This window comes from Montipora foliosa, chromosome 6 (assembly GCF_036669935.1).
Source record: "Montipora foliosa isolate CH-2021 chromosome 6, ASM3666993v2, whole genome shotgun sequence".
NCBI lineage: Eukaryota > Metazoa > Cnidaria > Anthozoa > Scleractinia > Acroporidae > Montipora > Montipora foliosa.
The window spans coordinates 20,500,210-20,511,265 of record NC_090874.1 but is presented as its reverse complement, the minus strand read 5'-3'; the positions used below and the strand labels follow the sequence as shown (position 1 = coordinate 20,511,265).

The 11,056-nt window shown below is 42.4% G+C and overlaps 2 protein-coding genes across 2 annotated transcripts; both read left to right on the top strand.

Moving 5' to 3' along the window:
- The first annotated feature begins 7,171 nt into the window (after positions 1-7,171).
- LOC138005162 (uncharacterized) lies at positions 7,172-8,284 on the top strand. Its single transcript, XM_068851434.1, has one exon. It carries the CDS (start codon positions 7,172-7,174, stop codon positions 8,282-8,284), a length of 1,113 nt encoding a protein of 370 aa, XP_068707535.1.
- A 107-nt stretch (positions 8,285-8,391) lies between these two features.
- On the top strand, positions 8,392-10,650 carry LOC138005161 (uncharacterized). The gene is made up of 2 exons (XM_068851433.1): positions 8,392-9,080; positions 9,186-10,650. The coding sequence occupies exons 1-2, from the start codon at positions 8,392-8,394 to the stop codon at positions 10,648-10,650; spliced, it is 2,154 nt and encodes a 717-aa protein (XP_068707534.1).
- The last annotated feature ends 406 nt before the right edge of the window (positions 10,651-11,056 follow it).

Genomic DNA, 11,056 nt, shown 5'->3' with positions numbered 1-11,056 from the left:
TTTTCTTTTGAGACTGGGTATGCTTACTGGACTGGCTATTCGTAGTACCTTGTGTTCTAGTATTATTCCTGTGTGGCCGCCAGACCTCCATACCTCAATAGGAGTGCGGGTAAGATCGCTGTAAATAGTTTACTATTTACAGCGGTCTTACCCAAGCGAATATAAGAGGTATTCCCCAAATGCATTCATCATCATTTCGATAGAAGACTCAAGCATTCTCTGTAAGGCGTCTCCTACATGTATCTCCTTTTATACACTGTAACCTGCACTCCTTCCCAATAGCCACCTTCGGATCTCCTTTACCCTCCCTCTCCTCCCAATCTCTCAGTTGTGCTTACTGTTCTGTATATCTTCATCTGAAGGTGGCCGCCAGACCTCCATACTTCAATAGGAGTGCGGGTAAGATCGCTGTAAATAGTTTACTATTTCTACTACCCCCTGAAGCCTAGCAAAAATACGCACAGATGACTCTACCCACAAAGACACTTCTTAAATAAAATAATTAAAAAACGACGAAATAAAACGCAGATTCCGACTGGGTTTGGCAACCCAGTAAATATAGGTGGCGTCGTGGTAACGAACTCGGTGACCTCCATAAATTATTCAGTGCTAGAAAGTGAAATGGAGAAGATTCAGAGGCTCCTTAAAATATTGCTTGTTATAAATCCATGCATTATCTCTCATTCCATACGGTGGCCCACAAGGAACAAGCTGCAAATTAAAGAGTTGCTGCAAATAAAATAAAGTTGCCGCAAGCAAATTCACAATAGTTTCTGCAAATTTACAAAACGAGTTGCTACAATTAAAAGAATGTTGCTGCAAATTAAAACATTAAAATTATGCGCGCGCACTGAAGGAAGGACAGGTACAAAACACTGGTCACAGGTCATTGTTTTAACAATACAGGAAGAATCCTAAACATACATTAAAGCTAACCTTAGGCCTAATTAGGCGTAATGTTTGCATATATAAACAGTTAGGGTTGTTTTTGTATTGATAAAACAATGACCTTTGACCAGTGTTTTGTACCTGTCCTTCTTTCAGTGCGCGCGAATACTCTTGATGTTTTAATTTGCAACAAACTTTACTTTATTTGCAGCAACTTTATTTTATCAGCCGCAACTTTACTTTATTTGCAGCAACTTTATTTTATTAGCCGCAACTCTTTAATTTGCAGAAAGTCACTTAATTATGGGCCCCCGTACATTCCAGCTCAGTGTCTCTCGCTTTTGACAATTTGCTAGTAAGATAGATATCTGTAGAAAACACGCTAGAAATGAACTAAAATAAAACAAGTTTCCTGGATTTGTAGAGAAACGCAAATTTCCACCTGCCACGTCAACGGCATCGCCACAAAAAATAATCGTGCTGCACTTGCAGCATGCATTTTAGCACAATTTTTGCGGTGCACTTCGTAACAACAAGAAATCACCAATTTCGAGGTTTTGAAGACAACGTGAGCGTAAAACTGTGAACCCTATAGTCTCTATTTTTACTTTGAAACCGCTCGCACCAATTTATTTTAATTTCATCCACATTGTACGACGTAAACAGGATGGAACGTTGCCGTCGTAGTAACTGTTCTTAAAGGACCCCAGTCACTCGTATCGATAAAACCAATTGAAATTTTCGGCCCCGGCTAAAAAAGGGAGACTTTCTTTATCAGCAAATTTAATCTTTTGATTTTTCAACTTATTAGAACAGGCAAAAGACAACGCCAGACAATTTGAATCTGACTTAGCTTGAGAATGCCGAATGAAACAGGAACAGACGATCCTTCGACAAGGTTGAATACCATGTGGTTTGCAGTTTACATCGCTGAATTTGTCATCATATTTCTAATAAACGGCTTCACTATCATCACTTTTGCAAGAAATCACCATCTACGCAAGTGCACTACGTACCTGATCATAAACCTGGCTGTGGCTGATTTGCTGGTGGGAGCTGTGTCAGGGCCCATGCATATTTACCATACGCAAACCTTTGAAGCTAAAAGTGGATTCAGTTGGAAAAAGTTCACAGTCATGTACTTTGATGAATTTTTTGAATATTGCTCCCTGCTTAATCTTGCCTTGCTGTCGTTGGAACGCCTTCATGCAACTTTATTTCCTTTCAGACATTCTCGACTGACGAACTGGATCTATTTAAAGACCGTTGTTTGCATTTGGCTATTAGCTCTTGTCCTGTCGTCTGCAGAGGCTGTGCTATTTCTTACTGACTTAAAAGCCTCCTATTTCGTTTGGGCTTCACTTATGATAAGTGTCCTTTCGACCGTCATAGTATCCTATATGATTATTATCTTTAATGTGAAAAGGAATGTCCTTCCACAGCTATCTGGGGCAGGGGCCTCCGACAGGAAATTGACAGCCACGTTATTCGTTGTCACTGCTCTCAGCACAATCTTCATTCTTCCCTCGTTTTTCAACGCTGTCCTCAATGTAAGAAGATTCAACACACTATCCAAAAAGGCCAGATTTAATATCCACCAGTCCGTAACTGTCTTGTTCTACGCCAAATCCTTTGTAACTCCTATAGTTTATACCTTAAGAATGCAAGAGTTTCGGAATGCCGCGCCAATCAGGTGTCATAAGAGTACTGAGCCCCAACGCCAGTCTCTCCAGATGACGCTGATCAGATGAATTGTGTAACACGCATAACAGCATCTCTGGATCCTCAAACCCTGCGTAACAGTAGTACAAGTGACCACTTTGAAAATAGCAAAAAGTAAAGTAAAGCAACTATATTTAATGTCGATAACTCGTATTAGTAATTCAACTGACAAACCTGATGCAGACGGTGCTCTCATTTTACTTCCCCCTCTTCATCAGTGCTCCATTTTACGAGTATTAAAGCTACTTGAGCTACACTGAAAGGAAAGAAGTCGAAACAAGCATGTGAGATCCGGGAATCCAACTGAAGACCTCTTGCACCAAGGCCGCGCACTAACCGACTTGCTGCTTAAGTTCTCAACTGGGAATAATGAAAATCGAAACACCAACGCAATTTGACAATCACAGCCGACCTGAGCCGAGCTGGAGGAGCACGGTTAACGCTCACATATAATGCTGGCTGAGCCAATCCGAAAATAATAAAGAAAAAAACCTAGGAACCCAACAGGTACTTCTGGTAACTCGTAAAATGGATTTTAGCAGGCCAGGGAATCGAGTTCGAATGCGGCATATTTCTCATCATCCCCAGAGCTTCTCAGTCCGGAAACGAAACACTACTTAGTTTTTTTTCGTTTCCTCAATAACGAAACGTATCTATTTTAACTTCAAGATAAACTATTTTCACAGTGAGGTGTAGTGGCCAATCAAACTGGAGTTTGTAATAGCTGTTATTACAGTTGAGCCCACGTCTTAGCGGTGTTAGTTTTACAAGGTGCGAAGACGAGGCTTTGGGGTCAAAACAAGAATTTAGCATTTTTTATCGAAGAATTTGCTTTGTTTTCGAGTAGTTTGAGATTTGTCTGGCCTATTTGTATCGTGAATACTATGGAAAGGCACAATATAGCGTATGGATGTGTTTGTAGGGGACGAGGTAGTGTTATATTCGTGAACCAAGTGAACCCACAGAGACTGATATTTCAATACGCACAGTTTATTTCGGAAATTCCTGGAACTTGTTGTAGCAATAAAAAACTTGAGCTATTCGACTCAAAACAGGAAATAGAAATTTATGAACGTAAATTCCTTAATTAAACCGTGTGGCTAAGTCTTCTTGTGTATTCTTCCGTCTTCGTATGTGGTTCAAACCACAACCTTGGACAAAAGTAATTGAGTCCATTAGACAATAACTACAATAAAAGGCCTAAAATACCCCCTCCCCCTTCCAGACCCAAAGCAAAGTTGTTTACAAGAAGCTCAAATAACCGGGGTATCAAACCACGTTCCTTTTGGTGGGAGAGGGAGGGATTGGGGGGGGGGGGGGGGTGGAAAGGCTAATCACGCGATTTGGGTGTCAGGGTGGCTTAATGGTTATCTATCGGGCCTCCCACCACTGCAAGCCGGGGTTCAATTCTATCCTTGGTCAGCATGTGGGCTGAGTATCAGTCGATCTCAACCTGACTCGAGGGTTTTTCTCCGGGTACTCTGGTTTTGCTCCCTCTTCAAAATCGACTCACAGCTAATTAACATCGAGCTGTGGTGCTGTGCTCTGACATCAAACATGGAATGTATAGCGGCAGCCAGAGGCGCCTTTGTATGCTTTCAGCCCGATGTCGTAAGCCGCGCCTTTCGCAATTCAGCCCTCGACTGCAAGTAACGCTGATTCGCACTAGCAATATTTAAACGGAAATCGAATAAAGAACAAAGGCACTTTAACCAAACGATGAACATCAAACTGGAAAGCTTTCAACTTACTTTAATCTACGAGATGTCCTATGATGTATGCTTTCAGCCCGATGTCGTGAGCCGCACCCTTCGCAATTCAGTCCTCGACTGCAAGTAAGGGTGATTAGCACTAGCAATATTTAAACGGAAATGGAAAAAAGAACAAAGGCACTTTAAAAAAACGATGTACACCAAACTAGAAAGTTTTCAACTTACTTTAATCTACGAGATGTCCAATGATTCCTTAAATTTTGATTCGTTAGAGATGATCTCTTGCCTTCCAGGTGATAAAAGGAGTGACTCATATTTTGAGGGCTAGATACGATTAAGTTACTCTTAAAGGGAAACAACCAATTATTTTAGTACAACACGCAAAAAACGTGAGACCTAAGGAACTACAAAATTAGACATTTATGTCAAAAACGCGTGTGAATAACTAACAGCAGTGTTAATCCAAGTAACAACCCGAAATGTGGGAAACTATCGGGGGCAGCTTCCATTCAACAACTGTACTTTCTCTTCCTCTAAGTAAAAGGTAAATTCTGGATAGGAACTCATTTATTTTTTGCATTTCACGCGCGTAATCTCTTTATATTCTTCTCTGAATCTAATCGAATGTGACCCGAAAGTCTAGCTTCCGCTCGCTCTCACACGGACACCGCTGAAACCGTGAATACCCAAACATCGAAGCATCTAGCTATAAACGTGACGAACACAAAAGCAATGGAAATGGATCACAATCTCCGTTTTCGTTTATTCCATTTATCTTAGCATTTCATTATTTGATACATTTTCAAACTGCACTGGGCTTGCCGTTAGCAATAGCTAGTCGAGGTGAGCAGTGGTTACATGTGTGATTCGCACTTCGCGCGTTAAGTTCTTTCGCTTACTGGTTTAATGTATGCAACTATTCTTGCAATTTATTTATCACAGCAAGTTTGCGTGAGTTGAAAGGTGACAACTAATTAGAAATTCAGAAATATATAAATCGACACTGTACTGCAAACGCGCAAATCGCTTTTTTACTTACCTCCGATCAAGAACGTTAAAGATAGTCAACAGAAGAAATCAAACCATAAGATCGTGTAGATTAGAAGATACAAATTGTAAGTATGTATTCACGAAATCAGTTCCATTCCTTTTTAGCCTATCTTCGGCATTCTAAAACATCAATCTACTTGTGCAATATTTTTCTTTCAGTCGACTAGTTCAACGACTTATCGAGCAGCTAGTACGGATAAAAGTCTAAAAATCTACAGGATCTTAGCGTGATCCTGCCATAAAATAGTGCCGCGAACGTAGGTGCGATTCAGTCGAAATTTGTCCAGAGGATCCCGCCAAATCAATGCTGTAAATCATCCACGCCGAAGATACCGAATCTCCGAACTTTGCATGGAGCCTACAAAGATGCCGCCTAAAGTAGACGCAAGGACCCTCGCAGGGAAATGGAAAACGCGGTAACGATCTTCTACGAATTAATAGAAGAATTTGAAATAATCTTTTCAGTGAAGCCAGAGTTAAAAACCTTAGAGGCAGCATTCAATCAAGTGGAGACAAGATACAGGTTCATCAAGAAACCATTTTAGACAGATTGGTTGATGAAGGTATTACCGCAGAGGAGGAACCATTGTTGACAACAAAGAAACTTGGAGACAAAGTAAAAGCTGATTTCCTTCAGATTGCCTTAAAATTTGCTGCCTATCAAAAGGAACAAGATTCCACGGAAACGTCTTCAAAAGACTCTGAAACGTTGAAGACCTTGACAGCTTCAATGTCATCCATGACATTAGCAGTGACGAAAATGGCGGACACCTTAAGGTCAAAACCAAACACTAGTGGTCTGCAACGATTACCGGTACCAACATGGGACGGCAGTCGCAGATCCTATGCTACCTGGAGAAAATAATTCAATCATTTGATGAAGAAATACGATCAAGATAAAGATGAACAACTGCAACGGTTCCGAAATGCATTGCCGAGAGGATCGTGGTGGTCTGACAAGGTAAAAACTTGCAAAACCATTGATAGCGCGTGGAATATATTGGACATAGAATTTGCAGACAAACGTAAACTAATGGACGAACTGCTCCTCGAAATAAATAGCCTTAAGCCCGTAAAACGAGACTCCAGGTCGTTCACGCACTTCGCCACGACAATATCATCCTACGCGAATGATATGGAAGATAATGGATGTCCGGTGTTGGAGTCTTCGGAAGCGCCATTTCTTATGTCTCAACTTTGGAATTAAAAGAGAGGGTAAAGAGGAAACGGTCAGTAACCTCATCACCTGGTTGCACGTAGAAGCAAGTGTCCGCTCAAGGGGCAAGAATAACACCGTGTCTGAAGACAGAAACGAGAGTCGCCGATACAGGACCCCAAGGAAAACTGAGAACAATGCCGCAAGTGGCGAAGAACCCGATGATGACACCTGTCCACTTAACTGTAAAACAAAACATCACCTCGCTGCCTGTCCTGTGTTCCAGGAGTTAGCTATCAGTCAGAGATGGAAGATTGTAAAGCAACATTGGCGATGTCGCAAATGTCTTAGAAAGTATCATACAAGCAACTGGAGAAAACCAGACGGTTCAACATGCGACAAATGCAGAAAAAATCATCACCGATCTCTTCACAATGAAAAGATTGGTGAAACAAGCTCAAGTCCAAATCCAAGAGCATCTTCTTTCCAAAGTCAGTGCCAGGCCCCCTCGAGTACATCAAATGGTAACATCCAAGAAAATGCTGTTCATCACAAAGAAAAGTTAAAGCTCATGACTGGTTTGTGCCCTGTTCAAAAAGTTGGAGTCATGAACGGAAACGGATAATTTGTTGAAGTCCTTGCGATGTTAGACTCTGGATCCAATACCAGTCTTCTCTCAAAGAATGCAGCCAGACGACTTGGGTTGAGTGGATCAGAAACTCATCTGACCATGAATTTGGCTGGTGGGAAGAAGAAAAGTGAAGCATCACAGATAATCGACATCACTGTTGCCTCACCTGCTGACGAGGATATTAAGAAGACCCTTCAAGTGTACACTGTTACGAGGTCCTGCAGTAAAGCAAAAACGCTTTCCAAAGAATTAGTGCGACACTACCCTCATCTCAAGCACGTTTGTGATAAACTACACCTTTCGGGTGGCGCCATAGATCTCCTTGTCGGTACAGACTTTGTAGAAGCCTTCATTGATATCCACACAGTGTCCGGAGAGCCAGGGGAACCTGTTGCGAAACGAAACTGTTTTGGTTGGTACGTTATGGGACAGTTTGAAAAGAACAACTCTACTACTTCAGAAATTCAGTCGGTTGAAATCAGAACAGCAAATGTCATAGACGAAATCAAAGAACTTCTTCACCAAGATCTCCTTGGCGTCAAACCGACCAACCTTTGTGCGTGTAGCGAAAACGAGATACGGGAAAGCAAGTTCGTTAAGTCCCTCGCAGCCTCAACTACCCTGGTTGACGGAAGAATACAAGTTAAGATGCCCTGGACGGAAGCGGGCCCTCCCAAACAAAGTAACTATGGCATCGCACTGAAAAGGCTGTTTTCCACGGAGAGGTCATTCCAGAATGAGGAAGTCCAAAAGCTTCTAGAGCAGGACTACGTGATTCAAGTCTCTCCTGACCAGATTGATCACAGCAAGCCTGAATGGTACTCACCCTTACAAGCCGTGTTAACACCGGAAAGAACAACAAAAGTTCGACTTGTCTTTGACTCATCTTCGAAAGGTCACGACGGTTTGTCCCTTAATGATTACCTAGAGAAAGGGCCAAACTACATCAACAGTCTCCTGGATGTTTTGGCAGCATGGAGATGGAACGAAGTAGCCTTTATCGGTGATATACGCAAAATGTTCAATCAAATCTTGGTTCATCCCGACGACCAGGTTTTTCACAGGTTCCTTAGGAGGAGTAAGATTAGCAACTCGCCAACAGTATATACCAATGGTTCAGGTTGAAGTTTGGAGATAAGCCAGCTTCCGACATAGCAACGAATGCCATCAACACACTAGCAAAGATATCTCAAGCCGAGTTCCCAGAAGCATCAAAAGAACTTCAAGACCATATGTACGTGGATGATATCGGAAGTTCCAAAGCAACTACAACGGAAGTAAAACAGATTATCAGCGACATTGACGCCATTCTTAAGAAAGGTCATTTCCAGATAAAAGCTTGGCATTCAAACCGTGTGGAGATTGACCAGTCCAACGGTGAACGCTGGGCAGATCTTCTTGGTCTAAGATGGGATAAACAAACAGACAAGTTTTCCCTGAAAAGGAACAAACTCGACCAGATGGACCTTTTGACAAAGAGACGTTGCCTGGGTCTTATTGGACAATTGTGGGACCCAATCGGTCTTGTGATGCCGGTAGCTATTAAATTTAGGATCGACTTGCAGGACTTATGGCATTCAGGCTACAATTGGGACGAAACCTTACCTACAGCAGTCAAGAGCAAGTGGATGGAGAATTTGCAAGCCATGAATTACCTTTTAACAGTCGAATTCGATCGCAAGTTAAAACCAAGCCACGCGATTGGGGTACCACAAATTCATGGATTCTGTGATGGTGGCGAAAAAGCTTACGGAGCGGTCATTTTCCTCCGATGGGAGTTAAAGAACGGAAGTTACAAGTGCGTTCCTGTTTTAGTCAAGTCCTTCGTAGCCCCACTAAAGAGAAAAACGATTCCGAGACTGGAGCTCATGGGCTGTTTAACACTTGCAAGGATACATGAAACTTACAGAAAGTCTCTACAGTTTGCGAACATCTAAGACAGCAAGAGGATCTTCTGGGTGGACTCTTCTACTGTCCTTTCTTGGATTAAGACCCCATCACGTCAATTCAAACCTTTCGTATCAAGTCGAGTAGCAGAAATCCAAGAAACTGTTGGGGTGGAAGACTTCCGATACATCAGGTCAAAGTTCAATCCAGCCGACATTCTCACTAGAGGAATAGAGCCATCACAACTCGAAGACTGGATAAAGGGACCCTCTTTCCTGCAGTTACCCGAAGGACAATGGCCTAAATTTGAAGCTAAAGCCCCCATCGAACCTACAGCAAAAGCTGGTGTCTTGATGGAAGTGAAAATCGAGAAGACTAAAACGCCAATGCAACACGAAGCAGCCATAGCGGAATTTCAAACCAAAGTTGATCTGGATAAGTCTGAAGAAGATACTAACCCCGTTTTTCATCAACTGTTGAATACCTGTTCTACATTTTCAAAGATACGGAGAACACTCGCTTACGTTCGCCGATTTATTCAGAATGCGAGAAAAAAGAATGTTAAGACAGGTTCAATCACTGTTCAAGAATTGCAAGGTTCGGAGAAACAGCTATTCAAGTGGAGTCAGGCACACCTAGATCCCTCTTTCATTGACAAGAAATTAACTCCGAAGCTGGACGAAAACGGATTACTTCGAGCTCATGGACGACTCGAAGATGTCAGATCGCTGCCACAAGAATTAAGAAACCCAATTATCCTTCCACGCGATCACCCTCTTGTCATCTTGCTATTACGTGACCTCCATGAAAGACGCGGACACTGTGGGTACAAAAGCCTAATTAACGAGGCAAGGAGAAAGTACTGGATCATTGGAGTTCGTGGTATGTCCAAAGCACTCACAACAAAGTGCATTACTTGTAGGAAGCTCCGAAAGAAGCCATTGGAACAACTCATGGGACAAATCCCATCCTTGCGAGTTGCAGTAGGCACCCCGCCATTCTTCAACACCGCCATGGACATGTTTGGACCATTGCACATCAAGCTTAATCGTAAAACGCTCAAGGAGGCCCAAGTAATCATTTTCACCTGCATGACAACAAGAGCTGTCCACTTAGAACTTGTGACCGACAAAACATCTGACGCTTTCTTGATGGCATTCCGTCGTTTCGCGAGTTTGCGTGGTCACCCGTGCATTTGCTGGTCCGACTGCGGGACAAATGTTGTAGGCGCACGAGGGTACTTAAAGGAAATAATGCAGAGTTGGAACGTTCCCAAGATTGAAGGTGTTCTATCTGAAGATTTCTCGTGCGATTTTAAATGGAAATGGAATACCCCTCATGCCAGTCATCAAAATGGCGTCGTGGAAACCCTCATCAAGTCAGTCAGACAAAGTCTGAGCGCTACAGGCAAGAATCAAGCCTTTACCGAAGAGCAATGGAGAACATTTCTCGCGAAGACAACCTACGTCATCAATGGACGTCCTTTATACCCAAGTTCTGACAGCATATGGGAAAGCCCGCCAATTACTCCAAACGATATTCTCATCATCTTTCAATTCCTCAACAAGAACCAGAAGAAAGGATCAACCCAAGACATCTTTTGAGAAGTACAGAAAATAGCGTGAACGAATTTTGGAGATGCTGGATGAGATACTTTGCGCCAAATCTACTTCCACGAAATAAGTGGTTTCGCACCAGAGAAAACCTTCAAGTCGACGACTTAGTTCTAGAGATAGACCCAAATCACAAAAGATCCCTATGGAAGATGGCGCGAGTCATTGCAACATACCCAGGAAACAATGGTTTGGTTAGAAAGACAAGAATCAAGACTCAGGACGGTGAATACGACAGGCCGATTCACAAGCTGTGTCTTTTAGCAACAAAAGACGAATTAAATGCGAACCTTTCTTAATCAAGGATCCATCAAGGGAATACATAGACCAGCATTATGTAATAGACATTACGTTATTTGTGACATCTCGAGTCATTGAATACCGATTATGTTTAAGT